Source organism: Onthophagus taurus, unplaced genomic scaffold (genome assembly GCF_036711975.1).
Source record: "Onthophagus taurus isolate NC unplaced genomic scaffold, IU_Otau_3.0 ScKx7SY_16, whole genome shotgun sequence".
In the NCBI taxonomy this organism is placed as follows: domain Eukaryota; kingdom Metazoa; phylum Arthropoda; class Insecta; order Coleoptera; family Scarabaeidae; genus Onthophagus; species Onthophagus taurus.
In genome coordinates this window covers 1,130,665-1,151,304 of record NW_027248941.1, presented here as the reverse complement: position 1 = coordinate 1,151,304, position 20,640 = coordinate 1,130,665, and the positions used below count along the sequence as shown (strand labels likewise).

Here is a 20,640-nt window from a genome sequence, read left to right as displayed (position 1 = left end):
GGGGTTATCTTAAAGAATAAAAAAGTTTACCTTAAAATCAAAAAATGTCAAATGTCAAAATAATTTGTTATGAGATTTTGAGTCGATTTCGTTAAATAAAATTAAAAATGCTTTAAAATGAGACCAAACTCGATGGGGTTATCTTAAAGAATAAAAAAGTTAACCTTAAAATCAAAAAATATCAAATGTCAAAATAATTTGTTATGAGATTTTGAGGCGATTTTGTTAAATAAAATTAAAAATGCTTTAAAATGAGACCAAACTCGATGGGGTTATCTTAAAGAATAAAAAAGTTAACCTTAAAATCAAGAAATGTCAAAATAATTTGTTATGAGATTTTGAGTCGATTTCGTTAAATAAAATCAAAAATGCTTTAAAATGAGACCAAACTCGATGGGGTTATCTTAAAGAATAAAAAAGTTAACCTTAAAATCAAAAAATGTCAAATGTCAAAATAATTTGTTATGAGATTTTGAGTCGACTTCGTTAAATAAAATTAAAAATGCTTTAAAATGAGCCCAAACTCGGTAATAAAAAATTTTATTTTAAAGAAGTTAATCTTAAAATCAAAAAAACGTCAAATGTCAAATTAATAATTTTTTTGATTTTAAAGATATTGTATTAAATAAAATTAAAAATGCTTTAAAATGAAACCAAACTCGACGGGGTTGTCTTAAAGAATAAAAAAGTTAACCTCAAAGTCATTAAACGTCAAATGTCAAAATAACTTATTAAGAGATTTTTAACTCTATTTTCTTACATACAATTAAAAATGCTTTAAAATGAACCCAAACTCGACGGGGTTGTCTTAAAGAATAAAAAAGTTAACCTCAAAATCATTAAACTGTCAAAATGATTTTTAAATCATCCTATCTCGGTTGTTTTTAGTGATAAATATGTCGTGTTTGGAGTCGTTTTAAAGGAAATTTCACGGAGATTAAGAATATGTAAAAAATTTATAATCGTAAGTAATAATTTTTAAAATTTTAACCTCAAAATGATTAAACGTCAACTGTCAAATTAATTTATTATGAGATTTTGACTCGATTTTAATAAATAAAATTAAAAATGCTTTAAAATGAGCCCAAACTCGATAAGATTATCTAAGATAATAGAAAAGTTAACCTCAAAATCGAGAAACGTCAAATGTCAAAATAATTTTTGGTAGATTTTAACTTAATTTTTTTAAATAAAATCAAAAATGCTTTAAAACGAGATGAAACTCGAAAAAGAAAAAATTTTTCTTAAACAAGTTAACCTTAAAAACAAAAAACGTCAAATGTCAAAATAATTTTTTTGTACATTTTAATTCCATTTTCTTAAATAAGATTAAAAATGATTTTAAATGAGCCCAAACTCGATAGGGTTATCTTAAAAAGTAGAAAAGTTAACCTCAAAATCATTAAAAGTTAAATGTCAAAATCAATTTTGTGAGACTTAAGCTCTATTTTCTTAAATAACATGAAAAATGCTTTAAAATGAGCCCAAACTCGACGGTGTTATTCTAAATAATAAAAAAGTTAACCTCAAAATCGAAAAACGTCAACTGTCAAAATAATGTATTAAGAGATTTTAACTCTATTTTCTTAAATAACATGAAAAAAGCTTTAAAATGAGCCCAAACTCGACGGGGTTGTCTTAAAGAATAAAAAAGTTAACCTCAAAATCATTAAACGTCAACTGTCAAAATGATTTTAAAATCGTCATATCTCGGTTGTTTTTAGTGATAAATATGTCGTGTTTGGTGTCGTTTTAAAGGAAATTTCACGGAGATTAAAAATATGTGAAAAATGTATAATCGGAAGTAATAATTTTTAAAATTTTAACCTCAAAGTGATTAAACGTCAACTGTCAAATTAATTTATTATGAGATTTTGACTCGATTTTAATAAATAAAATTAAGAATGCTTTTAAATAAACCCAGTTGTCTTAAAGAATAAAAAAGTTAACCTCAAAGTCTAAAAATGTCAACTGTCAAAATAATGTATTAAGAGATTTTAACTCCATTTTCTTAAATAACATGAAAAATGCTTTAAAATGAGCCCAAACTCGACGGGGTTGTCTTAAAGAATAAAAAAGTTAACCTCAAAATCATTAAACGTCAACTGTCAAAATGGTTTTTTAATCGTCATATCTCGGTTGTTTTTAGTGATAAATATGTCGTGTTTGGTGTCGTTTTAAAGGAAATTTCACGGAGATTAAGAATATTTGTGCAAAAATTGACAAAATTATAATCAGAAGTAATATTTTTTTTAATTTTAACCTCAAAAATAGAAAACTTTATGTGACTTTGATTCACACCACTCACCTTTTTGGAAATTCCAAAATGTTTGAACTTTTTGGAAAACATCCCCTTTAATTTTATTACAAAATTATGACAGGAGGTTAGGTTCGGGAAATTATTCTTGAATTTTCGGGTTTTTCTTACAACAACTTGGTTAATCAGGATTAAGGAACATTCTTTTAAGGATTATTTTCTTCTAAAATTCACAAATTAACTCATTTTCTTAAGCAGCGTTTTTAACCTAAAAAAAGATGAAGTGACATTAAATTTTTGACATTTCGTTTTTAGGTGCGATTTTTATTAAAGTGTAACCGATTTTCTTTATTAATAATAATAAAACGATTATTATCTTAATTATTTTTTTATTTTTTACTCTTCCAACACTAACCCCTACATTTTTTACGATTTTTTTAATAATTTATTGAACTCGGAATAGGAACAAAAGTAGGTTATGTTTATATATGTAGAAAAATAAAAAACTTGGGGGGACGCTTTCATTCAACCTTCGTGGTAAAAAACGTGGTAAGAAACAAATACAATTAATAATAAAATTACCGGAAATCGATTAATTAATATCACATTCATCGTTACATCGCTATACATCGATATCGGAAACGACCTCTACAATTTTTTATATTAATTTACTTTGGTGTTTATTTATTTATTTCATTAATAATTCACTATTTTACTAAAAAATAATAAATACATCTACATACCCTCCGCGTACAACCTCAAAACCCTGTGGATCAACTCGTATTGTTCGGCCGTTTGAACCATCCCACCACGATGTAACCTCAAAGAACATAAAATCGCTAAAACATCGACCGTTTTTGTGTTTCTCAGTTGTTGGATACCATTTAAAATGGCTAAAAAACACCCGGTTCGTCCTATTCCAGCACTACAATGCGCAATAACCATCGGCTTTTCTTGTATAGACCCAATTAAGTTACGTTTCGATGTGTTATTAACATTCTTTTTGGTTACATTTTTCGCGTTTCTGTCCATAACGTCAATTATTTCTTTCGCTATATTTAAAACCGTTTCGGGATTCGCCATTTTGTGATCTTGCCAGTTTGAGAACCAAAAATGCTTTATTAATCGTTCGCCGGATTCGCCCGATTTAGTCACCGATAACATTCTAAGGGTGCACGATTCCCCGATTTGTTGTTTTTTTAAAAAGCGAATGCGAAAATTTCCGTAAAAAACTTCGTCAGTTTCTTCAAATTTAAATGTTTCCTCTTCGTATTGAGCCGTTGAGGTTAATTGGGTCCGATCGAACGTAAAACGGTCTTGTACTCTACGAGTTTTTACGGTTAGGTAAGTTTTGTGGTCGGCTCCGACTCTGCGACCCAATGGGAAATATAATTCACATTTAGATCGTCCCTTTTCGACTAAATTCGTTAACATTACGATACAATTGCACTAAAAAGAAACATTTTTTTTAAATTAAAACAAAATTATTACAGGTAGCCCCTTCGGTTTACGCCGCAGTTTTGTTCCTACAAGCCCCGATGTAAATCATGTATGTATAAGTATATGATTGTTGTATTTTAATATTACAATGTATTATTTGTATTAAATATAGTTAAAGTTGAATAATACCGGGAATGTGTAGTGACCATATACTATTCCATGAAGGTCTTGGAATGGTAAAATATTCAAAGCAGCTTTTTAATATAGTTGAGAATGGATATCAAGTAATTACTGATAACGTTCATTTGATTACATCAAAAGACGCTGAAAATATTACCAACACAATGTGGTTATGCACGCATTGATACGAATCCAATTCCACTGGTAGTTATATTGGAAGGTTAATAAAAACAAAAACAAGAATTTTAATGTGAAAGGTTTTAAGAGAAAGAAGGAACACTCAAAGTTTGGTCAAATAGTCTAACTCTAACTATTATCGAGAATACACATCTATTATCTAACCACTAACAAACTAACAGTACAGAAACCTACCGAGATAGAATCTAGAACCTAACCAGAATTTAAAAAATGCCAGAACAATGTCTCATCTTATCCATTTTACAAAGGTAGGTAGCGCTAGTTATCATAAGATATCACTATGTTGTATATTTTTATTGAATTAACACTAAAACGAGAACTAGAATCATTCGGGTTTAGTCGTGCAAAAAATTTTCAGTTGTCAATGTCAACTTTAATTTTATTATTATATTCGTAATCTTCATAAAATAACCTTTAAAATGAGTCCAAACTCGACATATTTCACTTTGATATTAATGGAGATACAATCACTTCCGGTTTGAAACGTCACCGTCAATTTTGACATATTTGTCATCTTCATTAAAAAACCTTTAAAATGAGTCCAAAGATGACGTACTTATCTCAAAAAACAAAAAAGTTAGAATAAAAAACATTAAACTTGAAGTTAGCAACAATTTAATTTTTAAATATTAATACCAACCTTAATTTTTGATTTTTTTATTATATTTTCGTTTTTACAACAAATTTTAAGAGATTTTATAAAAATTAAGAAATGTCAAATTGACATTTCAAACCGGAAGTTGTTTATATCTCGAGTAATATCGGAATTAAACGTATCATGTTTGAGCTCATTTTTCACGACGATTACAAATCTGTCAAAATTGACGTTGACATTTCTAGCCGGAAGTTGAACATAACTTCATTAACATTGAAGATAAATATGTCGTGTTTGTACTTATTTTAAAGGATTTTTAATGAACATTACAAATACGTCAAAATTGAGGTTGACATTTTAAACCTGAAGTTAATTATCATATAATAGACAAATGGACAACTTCATGATGTTCTTTCACGATGTGTTTTTTATTAAAAAAAATTTCAAATGAGTCCAAAGATGACGCACTTATCTCAAAACACAAAAATGTTAGGCTAAAAAACATTAACCCCGAAGTTAGCAACAATGAAGATAGCAATTTAATTTTTAAATATTAATACCAACCTTAATTTTTGATTTTTTTTATTATATTCTTGTTTTCGTGACAAATTTGAACACTTTTTGTAAAAATTAAGAATATATCAAAATGACATTGACATTTCAAACCGGAAGTTGACCATAACTTCATTAATCTTGAAGATAAATATGTCGTGTTTGTACTCATTTTAAAAGATTTTTAATGACGAATACAAATATGTCAAAATTGAGGTTGACATTTTAAACCTGAAGTTAGTTATCATATAATAGACAAATAGACAACTTCAGGGTGTTCTTTCACGATGTGTTTTTTATTAAAAAAAACCTTTAAAATGCGTCCAAACATGACGCACTTACCTCAAAATACAAAAAAGTTAGAATAAAAAACATTAAACCCGAAGTTAGCCACAATGAAGATAGCAATTTAATTTTTAAATATTAATACCAACCTTAATTTTTGATTTTTTTTATTATATTCTTGTTTTCGTGACAAATTTTAACACTTTTTATAAAAATTAACAATATGTCAAAATGACATTGACATTTCAAACCGGAAGTTGACCATAACTTCATTAATATTGAAGATAAATATGTCGTGTTTGTACTCATTTTAAAAGATTTTTAATGACGATTACAAATATGTCAAAATTGAGGTTGACATTTTAAACCTGAAGTTAGTTACCATACAATAGAAGTTTTATAACTGAAATTAATCAAGTTTAGTCACTTTTCCATACTTTCTTTTTATTTTTAACGTGTTTTTTGGGTCATTTCTTGATTTTTTCCCAAGATTCTTAATATTTCTTTTGTTAAAAACCAGCGTTTTTAAATTTTAGCCCATAAACTTGTAACACTTCGTCCTTAATTTCATTTTACAATTTTTTAAACGTTAATATTGTAAATTAGTAACTAATAATCTGATTTCTTATTCGTATTTCTTTTATTATTTATTATTATTGCTGCCGGGCTGAGGAGGGCGGCCCCTCTCGTTACCGCGACCTATAAGATCTATTGTAACTTTAGCCCTCCAAAGGTTTAGGGCAAATGTAGGTCCTTAATGAACCTTAGTATTGTCCTGAGGTCTTGAACCTTTATGTCGGTAGGTAACAGGGGAGTTTTACCGAAGACGTTGTGCCTTAGACGGCCTCTGGCGACGCAATTGCACAGTATATGTTCAGCAGTTTCTGACTCGTCGTTGCATAGTCGACAAGTTTGATCCTCAGCTTGTCCAATGTGAAAGAGGTGATATTTTAGGGGCACATGGCCGGTTAGGTAGCCTGAGAGCGTTCTTAGATCCCCTTTGCTGAGGCATAAAACCTTCGTATTTCTTAGCAAAGTTGTTTTACTTTTTTCCAACCCAAGTTTTATAATTTAATTTTATTTCTAATAAAATAAGGCTAGCTTTGTGAAATCTTCACTACATAAATTCCATATAATATACACTACAATAGTAATGTAAACCTTAAGGTAAGGTATTAAATTAAAATTTTAATCTACAAAAATTAAAAGTTGCTCTACTTTTTTCCAATACTGTATACATATAGGGTGGGTCTTCATATAACCTTGAAAATAAGGTCAAGGTCACATTTTTTTTTAATCGTCATATGTTATGGTGTCCCCCTTCGCACAGAACAACTTTCATTTGGTTCATTTTGATGTAAAATGAACCATTTTCGAGATAATCGCTTGTCTCACGTTAAATGGACCATCTGTATATGTTGTTTTAATTCATTGTCATTCAGCCGATTTCAATAAAATTTTGGAACTGTAGGCACCCATAAAAGACACTCAAAAGTATGAGAAGAGATATATCGTGCCATTTAAAAAAATATATCATCATGGCGTCAAATTTTTTTGATACACTCTGTATAATCAATAATAATTTCCTGAAATGCGGCCTGAGATACAGTATAAGCCTGCAAAATGTTAAATTCCTAACTTAATTAATAACTGATCTGTAGTAGACGAGAGCTGAGCTGAAGGACCTTGTATATTGGTAAATATCAACCAATATGACATCTGTGATAACTTTATCAATCCTCTGGGCTACTTCGCTATCATCGTGAATTGTTCCTTGTTGAAGACTCTTCACGTCGTTTTTAAGACTTGCTTGTACTCGTCATTGTAGTATCTTTACATAGATGTTGTTCTTTACAAATAAACTTTACAAATAGTTCTAGAGAGATCACTTTCATACTTTCTAAAATAGTTCCATAATTTTTATATTCCACCAACGAATATACAGGTGAGTCGGTTCGCTTGAAAATAATGTAAAAAAACTTATATGTTGTTATCCGATTTTCTTTTATTTTATTTTTTTTTATTGCATAACTCTTACTGCATAACTACAATTAAACAAAATCTCATACATTAACATTAAATATTGGTCATCAGCGTTATTTTAGTAATTGTTCGAATATATCGCCATTAACTTCTAAACATTTCCGGCTTCGTTTACTAAGAGCTCTTGTTGCTTTCCTAATTGCTGCACGATTTTCCTTAATATTAACTGCAACATTTAGAATGCGTCTAAGAAGTGCATCCCTAGTGTCAACTTTGACTTTGTATACCTCACTTTTGAACCATCCCCACAAACAATAATCAAGTGCTGTGAGATCTGGAGATCTTGGAGGCCAACTAATAGGACCACCACGACCAATCCAACGCCCTGGAAACCTTTCGTCCAAATGTTGCTTGACCTGACGAGCGAAATGCGCCGGAGCTCCATCGTGTTGAAAGTACATTTGCCTCTCACATATTTATCTTCAATATTAATGAAGTTATGGTCAACTTCCGGTTTGAAATGTCAATGTCATTTTGATATATTCTTAATTTTTAAAAAAAGTGTTAAAATTTGTCACGAAAACAAGAATATAATAAAAAAAATTAAAAATTAAGGTTGGTATTAATATTTAAAAATTAAATTGCTATCTTCATTGTTGCTAACTTCGGGGTTAATGTTTTTTATTCTAACTTTTTTGTATTTTGAGATAACTGCGTCATCTTTGGACTCATTTGAAAAGTTTTTTAATAAAGAATACATCATGAAAGAACACCATGAAGAGAAAATGATGATCTTTTTGGGATTTATGATAACTTATAAATATTTGGCTAATTTAATTCTAACTTTTAAAAATCACGTCTTCTAATTGACCTCCACCAACTTTAACACATTTTTCAATATTAGATAAAAAGTGGTTCATTACACGGCGTAGCAAACCTTCGTCTATTCCTTCAACTTCTTCACGAATTTTGACTTTGAGTTCCTCGATTGTACCTGGACGACTCGCAAACACTTTGGCTTTTAAATATCCCCACAGGAAAAAATCGGGTGCCGTTAAGTCGGGGGACCTCGAAGGCCAAGGCAAATCTCCGAATCGAGAAATGAGTCGACCATTAAACATTTCTCGCAGAACCCTCATTGAGTTTCTGGCGGTATGAGCTGTTGCCCCATCTTGTTGGAATAGTAAGGGATTGTTTAGTAATCCTCGTCTATTTAATTCTGGAATGAGGAATGTCTCTAGCATGTTTACGTAGCGCTCGGATGTTACTGTTACAGCGCGGTTATTTTCATCCTCAAAAAAATATGGACCAATAATACCAAAAGATCCTACTCCACACCACACAATAACTTTTGGATTATGGAGGTTCTGTGTAAAGATTTCACGAGGATTTTCATTTGACCGGTATCTAAAATTCTGTTTATTAACCATGCCGTTCAAATAAAAATTTGCTTCGTCGCTCATTAGGAGATAGTGAATTGCTCCTTGATGTACATCCAAAAATTCTTGACAAAATGCTAACCTTGCTTCTTTATCTTGATTGCTAAGGTGCTGTGCCATTTGGTACTTATAGGGATGAAATTTTAAATCCTTTCGAATAATTCGATCTAAGCTTCCCTTTGATATTCCTAGGATAAGGCTTTGTCGATTAGCAGACCTTTTAGGACTTCTTGTAAACGCAATTCTAACTCGTTCAATATTTTCTGGTGTACGAATTGTTCTTCGACGTCCAGGCTTCTTCAAATCTTGTACAGAACCATTTTCACGCCAATGACGAACCCATAACTTAACAGTTTTACGATTTGGCGTGTGACCCCTATTGTTGTTATTAAACTAACGCCGGAATGCACGCCTAACTTCTTCTATCGAATTGCTTCTAATGTAAGTTTCTACACAAAACACACGTTGTTGGACTGAGTAATCCATGAAAGTTCAAACAGATATTGAAAAAAAATGACGAAACTAAAAATAATATCGAATATTATCTCGATAATAATAATTAATAATTTAAAACTTATTTGTGACAGGCGACTACTTGATTAATAATTAACTTAAATCCCAAAGACTACAGAAGATATTCCCACAGAGAAAAACTTATTTAGTTATCTCATAGGGAATTTATTAATAAAATAAAATGGGTAGTCTATTATGGGGAAGCCTGTATAATCTATAATCTAATACAGTATAAACTCGTCTCAATTTTAACCAAGATCGACAAAACTGTCCTTTTTTAACAGAAATCTAACAAAAAAACGTGGTCGTCCAATTCCTCAAAGTGGTTTTGACTTTTGTCTTTCTTTTACAATATATGGTCGTCGTTTATAATTTAAGAGTTGGACAATATCCTCATCTTTATCGCTGTCTAATAAATATTCATGTAGGAATTCCATTATAAAAGAGGTTTTCGAAAACAAAGCACAATACCGAAAGCATACAGGAATGGTAACCTCCAAAACACGATCAGCTGTTTATATCAACTTCATAAACTAAAGTCAATTATTCAAATTTCACCAATTACGTTTCATTTCTGTTTCTAATGTTAACACTCAGGGGTACCATCTATGTTCTATCTCGTAGATTGCCGCCTGTCGGGTAGAAAGTTGCTGGATAAACGGTTCACTGAGGTTATCTGTTAGGCAAGTTTATCTATGAGTTGCGTATCTAACAGATTTAACTCGACATTGATAAACCGACCCTTAGTAGTTTGAACAGATCCGACACATTATTTATGCTGAGATAGGTTTGAAAAATCAGTAACAAAATTTTTTTTCCTCTTTGTAACTCTATCCAGGGACATACTGTATATTGGTAAATATCAACCAATATAACATCTATGATAGCTTTATCAATCCTCTGGGCCACTTCGCTATCATCGTGAATTGTTCCTTGTTGCAGACTCTTCACGTCGTTTTTAAGACTTGCTTGTACTAGTCATTGTGGTATCTTAACATATATGTTGTTTTAATCCATGAATCCTTTGTTTCTTTGGTTCAAGAGTACCAAATGACGAAGATTTATTGTAAACTTTACAAATAGTTCTAGAGAGATCACTTTTGTACTTTTTAAAATATATGATTAAACCTACAAGATAAAAATTGTTCAACTAAAACCTTTATTCTCTAATGGAAACACGGAGAACGCAATAATACGCAACAATTAAATAATAAAGTTACTTACCTGCTATTCTTTTCTATTGTGTTCACTCTATAGTGTCAGAATATTCGGGGTAACTCGACACATATTCTCACGAAAACGTAATTTCGGCTAAAATATAGCCGAAATCCCTATTTTAGGCCGAAACCGAAATTTCGGTCGGACATTATTTATAGGTTGTGTCGAAAAACCGATTGAGACCAAGGACAGTAGAATCTAACAGGACTGCTACATCCATTGTTGTGACAACCTGCCCGCAAACTATGTCACACCATATTCCACTCCCAGCTGTTATATCTTAGACGCATTCATATTATATTTGAAGTTTTATGTTTTTACACGTATTAATGTCTATCATATAACCTCTAAAAACACAGACAGTTATCAGGCGTGGCAAATAATGTGACGTAGGTGCGGGCAACCAACCCGTAGTGGACTACAAAAATACAATGGATGTAACAGTCCTGTTAAATTCTACTGTCCTTGGATTGAGGCACAATAAACTGCGTAATTATTAAACGGCGTAAACCGAGGGGGGCTACCTGTATTAAACTTACTTTTGAGCTCCACACCATTTGCCAAAAATCTTCGCAAGTGTGCATCATGGGGCCTTGAGTCGCTATGTAACAATTTTCGGTGTAATCAGGGCCTTTTATGTAATTCGCGTGGATGTAGCTCTGTTGGGTTGTTAATATAACGCGGGAATGTTCGTTGGGGAGAACCCCGCGGTAACGATTTCTCGATTGGCTCCCCGAAACTAAGCATTTTTCTTGGAGATTTAAAGGAACCTCCCAAAATTCTTGATGAATCTTTGGGACGCGCAACATCTAAAATAAAAAAAAAAACATTATTTTAACCACTAAATAACCTCACTTAACTTTATCAACAACAAAAATTAATTTACTTCACACGACATTTTTAAATCCTCAATATTTAAAACATTCCCAGCTGTTTGTAAATATTGCACGTTTTGTAAATAAAACTTAAAATCGTCGCTGAGTAATTGCGAAGCATCCAAATCGGCTTGTCGGGGGTAACAAGCTCTCCTATGCCCCTTCGCCAACCCGGTACACTCCTTCTTCAAATCACCTTGACAAATATTACACGGCGGAACGTACAAATTCTCATTCGATAAAGATTTACGTCGCGATTTATGCGAACACAAACAACAACATTTTCTAGGACTCCCCATTTTAGTAACAACACAATTTTTACTCGGAACGGCTTCATAAATCGTGCAATTATCGCACTTTTCGATATGCGTTTGCGATTTTCTTCGATCGAATCCCACGAAAGGAGGTCGTTTTAAACAGTTACAAGTCTCGTTATGACCGAAACTGCTCAAATTTAAATTGTTTACGCTTCTAGCTGGGTTTAATCGAATTATGGGGGTTTTAATTTCGTTTATATTCAAAGTCGACCCCAAATCTATCGTTAAACTGGCGTTCGAACCTCTACGTTCTAACAAACCTTTCGTTTTGTTTAATCTAACTGGTTCCATCACTTTATTATTATCCGAAAAATCTTGTAGTGTCATCACTTCCGGGAGAGTTTTAAGCGTTTGTGAGCCGGAAATACTCGTATTCGATCCGAATCTGCTTAAATTCGAGCTAAAACTTGGAGTTAATGTAAATTTTTGAGCCCCATCGTCAAAATCGCACAATAATTTTTGTTTGACTTGTCGCTTTGGAGTATTTGGCATTGAAATAACATCACGGTTTACCTCCAAACTGTTCGATGGCTTTTGGGGATCTGAATCCAAGCTTACTGCTTTTAACTTCCTGCATAAAGTTGGTGTTTTTGGTGAATTTATCACGAGGAGTGGTTGTTGGGTGGCGTTTGCGTTAAGGTTTTGTTCGGTTAATTCCAACGTGGGGAAGTTTCGTTCTTTTCGGGGCACATCCGACAGTTTAAACTCTTTCTCCATCGTCGAGATTGTTACAAGTCGATTTTTACGTCTAATCGGGTTTAATTTAAACCCCCATTTTACGTCGGCTTAAATTTAACGTTTTCCTTTTGATTTCCTTTCAAAAACATCGAATTTTCGGGTTAATATTAAAGCGATACTCGCAGGTGGCAAGAAAACGGCGGCCATGTTTGTTTTGGTCGCGAAATTTTTAGGTTATGTTTACTTTTTAGGTACCTGTATTATCAATTTTAATTATTTATTTGCAAATATTTCAATTAATCACTATTAAACAAATAAATTTAATTAATTTGATTTTGTAAATAATTTTAACAAATCAATTCAAAGAGAAATTGAAATTATTTAAGGAAAATTTTTTCGTCGCAAGATGGCGGTACAAGATAAACGCCAAAGTTTATTTTTACAAACTTTATTTTTTTGTGTATTTTGTATTATGTTTTATTGGTCGTTTTAGCTTCCAATTTAATCCTAAATACTGATAATTCGAGAAAAAATCGTCTCATTTACTCCAAACGGGAAAAAAATGCAAAAGAAACAAACTCTAAAATTCTAACCTAACAAATCTCTTCATCACAAATCCATTTAATAGGGGACCCCACCAGGATAATTTTCAGTCAAGCACGATTTCCGTTCAAGAACATAGAATTTTCGGGTTAATATTAAAACGATGTTCGATGTTCCCAGGTGGGAAGAAAACAGCGGCCATGTTTGTTTTGGTCGCGAAATTTCTAGGTTATGTTTACTTTTTAGGTACCTGTATTATCAATTTTAATTATTTATTTGCAAATATTTCAATTTATCACCAACAAACAAATAAATTAAATAAATTTGATTTTATAAATAATTTTAACAAATCAAATCAAAAAATGATTGAAATTATTTAAGGAAAATTTTTTCGTCGCAAGATGGCGGTACAAGATAAACGTCAAAGTTTATTTTTACAAACTTTATTTTGTGGGGAATTTTATTAATTATTATGTTTTATTGGTCGTTTTAGCTTCCAATTTAGTCCTAAATACTGATAATTCGAGAAAAAATCGCCTCATTTACACCAAACGGGAAAAAAATGCAAAAGAAACAAACTCTAAAATTCTAACCTAACAAATCTCTTCATCACCAATCGATTTCATCGGGGACCCCACCAGGATAATTTCCAGTCAAGCACGCCGTGCAGTGCCCAATATCCGGGGAGGAATCCTTTATGTCTTGCTGGACCGCCTTAACAAGCCCATCAACGCTTAAATAATGCAAACTATCCGCCCCTAAAACACCAGGTAAGATCTTTTTATTAATCATTCATTTCAACTCACCAACTTGTACTGATAAATCCTTAGACTCATGCGTATTCGCTATTAATTCTTGCCGAGTTGGAATATTAATCCCCATGTAACAAGGAAATCGTAAAGGAGGGCTTGCAACTCGAATATGAACCTCCTTAGCCCCCGCTTTTCGAAGCAACTTAATAATGGGGCCAATTGTGTTACCCCGAACGATTGAATCATCGATTAAAATGACCCTTTTATCTTTTACATTAGCACTAATAGGGCCTAAAATAACAAAAAATATGTAAAAAGTCGATTTTTTCTTTAAATTAACTCACAAAATTTTAAAGAAACGTTTAATTGCCTCAAACGGTTATTCGGCTGAATAAAAGTCCTCCCAACATAAGTATTTTTAGTTAATAATTCGCCAAAAGGAATTTTTGACTAAAAAGTAACCAAAAAATAATGAATTAAATAAGAAATAAATCCCTAACTTGTTTTGAATATCCATAAGCGGCCGCGTTTCCCGATTCGGGAACTGATCCAACTAAATCCGCCTCAACGGGGTGCTCCAAAGCTAATTGTTTCCCGCATTGCATCCGAACCTTATAAACTTCTTGCCCCTCAAAGACGCTGTTGGGGCGTGCGAAATAAACGTACTCAAAAATGCAAAAAGCTTGCTTATTCTTATTGGGACGTCCAACAATTTCGACCGTTCGAACGCCCGAAGATCTCATTTCGATGATTTCCCCAGGAAATACCTCACGTTCGTATTGAATGTACGATAAAAAAGCGCATGATTCGGACGCAACGGCCCAACCGGTTGCACCCCCTTCCGGCGAACACCCATTCAATACTAAAAATGTTAAAAATTAAAAAAAATTTTATTAATAAATTAAAATTTAGCACCTTCAGGTGCTGGGTATCTCCCCAAACACAGCGGTCTATTCCCATAGGGATCTCTTACGGCGTAAATTCGATCTTTCAACATAATCACCAAAGAGTAACTTAACGGGGCTAATTGCATTAAATGTTTTATCCTCGCCGGCCAATCGGGGCCGTTTACTTCACCTTCCGGAGGATTTAAACATAAAGCTTGCGTTATTAATTCGCTATCAGAACTCGTTGATAACCCAACACCTCTTTGAAGTACCTAAAATAAATAAAAATTATAATTATAACCTCAAAATGTCAACAAAAAAAATTATAACCTCAAAGTGTCAAAAAAAATTTTAACCTCAAAATGTCAAAAAAAAATTTTACCATTTTTCTTAAACTTGCTGCATTAACTAATTCCCCATTATGAGCGACCGCTAATAAACCATGCATTGAGTGTACCACGAAAGGTTGGCAATTAACTTGTTCTGATGCAGCGGCTGTTGAGTATCGGGTATGTCCAATCCCTAAATAACCCGTTAATTTCCTGACATTTTCTGCGTTATAAACGTTTCGAACCAACCCCATCCCTTTATGCGTATGAAACACTTTTCCATCGCTCGTAACGATTCCCGTTGATTCTTGGCCTCGGTGTTGGAGCGCTTCGAGGCCGAAAAGTAATAATTGCGAGACTTCGAGGGATTCTTCATCTCCCGTTGTTACTAATCCAAACACGCCGCATTCGTGGGTTAAACCCGACGATACTCGGCCCCTTCCCATTTTTCGGTCTTCGAATTTACTTATTGTGGACATTTTCTAACCTCTAAAAAAATGAGAATGAGAATTTGTAGCGGAAATGAGGTCAACTTACTTTCGTTTTTGTTAAGGTTATCAGTTTATTGTAATATAACACGTGTTTCTTCAATATAAACTACGTTATCATTTAAGGAAATATCATTACGCAAAAAAAACGAATTAGCATTTTTTATTTTGAGGTTATGTCATGTGGTTTCAAAAAAAAATTTTTAGTTATTTTTTTAAAATCTTTTTTATTATAATATTAATAACATTATAATTTATTAATAAGAACGTGTTTTTTATTAAATTTTATTTGATTTTAAACGAATTATTTATTATTTACCACCAAAGATAGTAATTTTTTTTTGTCACTAGATGGCGCCCAAATCAAAAATTATTTTTTTTATTTATTTAATTTAATTATATTACAAAAACTAAATTAAATCGTTACAAATAAATTAGATTTAACTAATTAATTCTGCTTAATTTAAAAATGATTTGTAATGATAAAATTATTTTTTATTAAACGTCATTTTAATAAACGTCAAATTTTTAGGTTATGCGTCAAAATTGGGTTTAAATCGAAAAATGTCGCATTTAAAAGGTGGAAAAGTGGACGTTTCGTTAATACATTCCTTAGCGGGGGCTAATTTAATATCGTTAATTGAGAAACATTCCGGATCGAAAGCTTTGGTATGGGACACCCAACTTCAAGGTCCGGCGGGTTTGATTGCAAAATACACCGTTTTAAAAGAGTATGGGGTGGAAAAGATGTACCCCATTGAAAACCCGCCTCTACCAAATTGCGTGGCTAAACATATAATTTTTATTTGTCGCCCGAAATTGGAGTTAATGGAACATATCGCTTTGAGTATTAAAATTGATTTGCAAAATAACCGGGTTGGGATGGATCGAAATTACCATTTAATTTTTGCCCCAAGAAGGAGTTTATTGTGTCTTAATAAGCTTGAGCATTGTGGAATTAAAGGGAGTTTAAAAACGATTGAGGAATTTTGTTGTTATTTCTTTCCATTCGATTCTGATTTGTTATCAATGGAGATCCCCGACGCTTTTCGGTGAGTTTCTTTAATTAAAATAAATCAAATTAAAAATGTAATTAAGGTATAACTTAATTAAAGGGAATACAACCTAGAAAATGATCCAACAAGTCTTTACCACGTAGCGCGCTCGATAATTTTCCTCCAATCGAAATTTGGCCCAATTGGAAGAGTTTGGGGTAAAGGCCCGGCTTCAAAACAAGTCCATGATTTACTATTAAAGCTCCAAAAAGAAGATTTTCAATTCGAACGTGGTAGTTGCATCGACCAAATGATTCTAATCGATCGTTCGGTTGATTTGATATCAACATTGGCTACTCAATTAACTTACGAGGGGTTAATTGACGAAGTTTTTGGGTTAAACGGAAATGCGGTTACAATTCCGGCCGATAAATTAATGAGTAACGATGAGAGACACATGGAGTCTTTGCAAGAAGATAAAAAGACGTTAATTTTGGATTCCGGGGATCCCCTTTACGCCGATTTGAGGGATAAAAATTTTAACGGGGTCGGTCCGTATTTATCGAAACGCGCCAAATTAATTAGCGCGCAATTAGAGGATCGCCACGAGAAAAGCGTCCCGGAAATGAAGTTGTTCGTGCAACGATTACCCGCGATTTTAGCCAATAAAAAATCGTTATCGCAACACACCGCGATTGCGGAATGTATCAAAGAGGTTACCGATACTTACGAATTTTTAGATGGGTTACAAGTCGAGCAAGAATTTTTGAATTGCATGCAATCGGATAAGGCGCATCCTTTCATCGAGGATATGATCTCGCAGAAAAAGCCGTTAATAAAAGTGTTACGATTGATTTGTTTACAATGTTTAACAAGCTCTGGGCTAAAATCGAGACTTTTAGACTATTACAAACGCGAAATCGTGCAAGTTTATGGGTTAGAAGTGTTACCCGCGTTGATTAACCTCGAAAAAGTTGGGTTATTAAAAGTTCAATCCGGAACTAGGCAATATACGGTTCTTCGAAAAGGCTTACAATTAACAGTTGAGGATACATCAGAAGTTAATCCAACAGATATAAGCTACGTTCATTGTATTTATGCACCTTTAAGTGTGCGATTAGTGGAGCATTTAACGAAAAATGGGGGGTGGAAACAACTACAAGATTATTTGGGGCTCCTTCCCGGTGAGATTAATCAAAAATAACGAGATTATTGACTTTTTAAATGATTTTTAGGCCCCACATTAGAGTATTTATCAGGAAACCCTTTAAACAACAACAACTCAACGAAAGTCGTTTTAATCTTCTTTATAGGCGGGTGCACCTTCGCCGAGGTAATTTTTTTTCGAGGTTATGTTTCGAAAATTCATATTTTTGTTGTAGATATCCGCTTTAAGGTTTATTTCGAAACAAGAAGACTCGAACGTTGAATTTGTAATCGCAACTACGAAATTAATTAATGGAAACACCTTTTTAAATTCTTTAATGTAGGAGTATTAAATTTTTTTTGAGGTTATGTTAATTAACTTTAAGATTTAACCAATTTAACCTCGTCTAGTGGTATATATGATTTGTATCGACTTTTTTTGATGATTATTATTAATTATAATCTTAATCACGGTCATAAATGAGTCCTTTTTTGATGTGGTGGTGAAAAATGAGGTAAATTTATTTTTTGAGGTTATGTTTCGAAAATTACTTTTGTTGTAGATATCCGATTTAAGGTTTATTTCGAAATAAGAAGACTCGAACGTTGAATTTGTAATCGCAACTACGAAATTAATTAATGGAAACACCTTTTTAAATTCTTTGATGTAAGAAAATTAAAAAAAAATTGAGGTTATGTTTATTAATTTTAAGATTTAACCTTGTCTATTCGTATATATGATTTGTATCTACTTTTTTTTGGAGAATATTATTAATTATAATCTTAATTACGCTCATAAATAAGTCCTTTTTAATGTGGTGAAAAATAAGGTAAATTTATTCTTTAAAGTTATGTTTTGAAAATTATTTTTGTTGTAGATATCGGATTTAAGGTTTATTTCAAAACGAGAAGATTCGAACGTTGAATTTGTAATCGCAACTACTAAATTAATTAATGGAAACACCTTTTAAATTCTTTAATGTAAGAAAATTAAAAAAAAATTGAGGTTATGTTAATTAATTTTAAGATTTAACCAATTTAACCTCGTCTAGTGGTATATATGATTTGTATCGACTTTTTTTGATGATTATTATTAATTATAATCTTAATTACGATCATAAATGAGTCCTTTTTTGATGTGGTGATGAAAAAATGAGGTAAATTTATGTTTCGAAAATTATTTTTGTTGTAGATATCCAATTTAAGGTTTATTTCGAAACAAGAAGATACGAACGTTGAATTTGTAATCGCAACTACTAAATTAATTAATGGAAACACCTTTTTAAATTCTTTAATGTAAGAAAATTTAAAAAAAAATTGAGGTTATGTTAATTAATTTTAAGATTTAACCAATTTAACCTCGTCTAGTGGTATATATGATTTGTATCGACTTTTTTTGATGATTATTATTAATTATAATCTTAATTACGATCATAAATGAGTCCTTTTTTGATGTGGTGATGAAAAAATGAGGTAAATTTATATTTCGAAAATTATTTTTGTTGTAGATATCCAATTTAAGGTTTATTTCGTAACAAGAAGATACGAACGTTGAATTTGTAATCGCAACTACTAAATTAATTAATGGAAACACCTTTTTAAATTCTTTAATGAAAGAAAATTTTAAAAAAATTGAGGTTATGTTAATTAATTTTAAGATTTAACCTCGTCTAGTGGTATATATGATTTGTATCAACTTTTTTGATGATTATTATTAATTATAATCTTAATCACGATCATAAATGAGTCCTTTTTTGATGTGGTGATGAAAAATAAGGTAAATTTATTTTTTTAGGTTATGTTATTTGACGTTTGTTAAATGTGAGGTTAAATCGTTAAAAATAGAAGATTAAGCTATAAAAGAATAAGCTGAGTTGAAAAAGAAGTTTATTGCAGACAAAAATCTCTTTCTTGTTACTTAAAAATAGGAAAAAATCTATCGACACAATAAAACGTTTCGAAACATAATTCGATGAGAATTAATCCGATAACCAGCCATTCTAGTCTCAATCGGTGTTTGTCTTTTAAATAAGCGCTTAATAACAATATTAATTCGAGACAATGGTTCATTTTTTCTTTAATAAATCGTAACCGTTTTTGCATTGCATAGAAAGTGTTTAAATCCTTGTACATGGTGTCTAATCGGATCGTATAATTCATCATTTGAGGGGGTTCTAAAAGCGCTGAACTTAAATTGATTACGTGTCGTAACGCAAAGATTGCGCCGTGTTTCCTTAAAACGCGATGTTCTGACATGCGAATTTGCCTCCCATACTTTAAATCTTCCGTAATAAATTCTACGTCTCTTATATATTTTTCTAATTGTCGCTCCCAAACTGTTAATTTAACGTTGGCTGCTAATACGTGGGATGTTACGTATTTTTCCCACTGAGTGTTTGTGGGTGATAACATGACTTCTTGTTTTTCGGTCATTCCAACGTAATCTTCTTGATTGTAATTGTAAACGTATCCGATTGTTTCAGAGTCCTGCTCAACCACGTGATTAGCGTAACGATGATGTTCAAATTTGTGTACTTCTGCCAAAATATTGTTAATTGCTATCGAAGGGACGTTCCAAAGCACAACAACTCCTTCCCGAAAAACATAAATCTCTTGAGACTCACACCCAAGAGTCGACTCATTCACTGCTCTCAAAACATCCAAACTTTGTTGAATATGTTCGGCTTTCAACGACAACGCGTCCTCAAGAACTGGTAAAAGAGCTTCCAGGTTGATTTCTTCGGCTGTGGGGAATGCACGAACGGTGAAAACTCCGGGGGTTTTGTACTTAGTTTCGGGGGGTTTTATTCGTATCGGTTTACGTTTTAATTGCAACGCGAACAATTCTTGCGGGTGGTAAAACGTCGATTTATCTGCAGTTAAACGGAACGGATTCGCAAAAAGAAATTTAACACCCGGCAATGCATTCAGTATTCGTAAACCATTCACGAATCTTGTGCGAACCATTAG

The 20,640-nt window shown here is 32.1% G+C and overlaps 4 protein-coding genes across 5 annotated transcripts; 1 reads left to right on the top strand and 3 right to left on the bottom strand.

Annotated features, from left to right (window-relative positions):
* Nucleotides 1-2,626: 2,626 nt before the first annotated feature.
* Nucleotides 2,627-12,753, bottom strand: LOC111418183 (uncharacterized). 2 transcript variants are annotated; one of them, XM_023050659.2, is made up of 3 exons: nt 11,547-12,753; nt 11,215-11,469; nt 2,627-3,706 (listed from the first exon to the last, which is right to left on the bottom strand). In XM_023050659.2, the coding sequence occupies exons 1-3, from the start codon at nt 12,567-12,569 to the stop codon at nt 2,993-2,995; spliced, it is 1,992 nt and encodes a 663-aa protein (XP_022906427.1). In that variant the 5' UTR covers nt 12,570-12,753; the 3' UTR covers nt 2,627-2,992. The 2 variants fall into 2 exon arrangements, with proteins under 2 accessions (XP_022906427.1, XP_022906426.1); XM_023050658.2 differs by having other exon boundaries at nt 11,200-11,469; nt 11,547-12,752.
* A 747-nt stretch (nt 12,754-13,500) lies between these two features.
* Nucleotides 13,501-15,712, bottom strand: LOC111418181 (amidophosphoribosyltransferase-like). Its single transcript, XM_023050656.2, has 7 exons — nt 15,579-15,712; nt 15,095-15,530; nt 14,741-14,984; nt 14,326-14,687; nt 14,170-14,275; nt 13,880-14,116; nt 13,501-13,831 (listed from the first exon to the last, which is right to left on the bottom strand). The coding sequence occupies exons 2-7, from the start codon at nt 15,518-15,520 to the stop codon at nt 13,683-13,685; spliced, it is 1,524 nt and encodes a 507-aa protein (XP_022906424.1). The 5' UTR covers nt 15,521-15,530; nt 15,579-15,712; the 3' UTR covers nt 13,501-13,682.
* LOC111418180 (vacuolar protein sorting-associated protein 33A) lies at nt 13,755-18,792 on the top strand. Its single transcript, XM_023050655.2, has 5 exons — nt 13,755-13,843; nt 16,062-16,581; nt 16,645-17,708; nt 17,760-17,857; nt 17,907-18,792. The coding sequence occupies exons 2-5, from the start codon at nt 16,094-16,096 to the stop codon at nt 18,012-18,014; spliced, it is 1,758 nt and encodes a 585-aa protein (XP_022906423.1). The 5' UTR covers nt 13,755-13,843; nt 16,062-16,093; the 3' UTR covers nt 18,015-18,792.
* Nucleotides 18,793-19,584: 792 nt separating this feature from the next.
* On the bottom strand, nt 19,585-20,637 carry LOC111418186 (required for meiotic nuclear division protein 1 homolog). The gene has a single exon (XM_023050661.2). It carries the CDS (start codon nt 20,635-20,637, stop codon nt 19,585-19,587), a length of 1,053 nt encoding a protein of 350 aa, XP_022906429.1.
* Between the last annotated feature and the right edge of the window lie 3 nt (nt 20,638-20,640).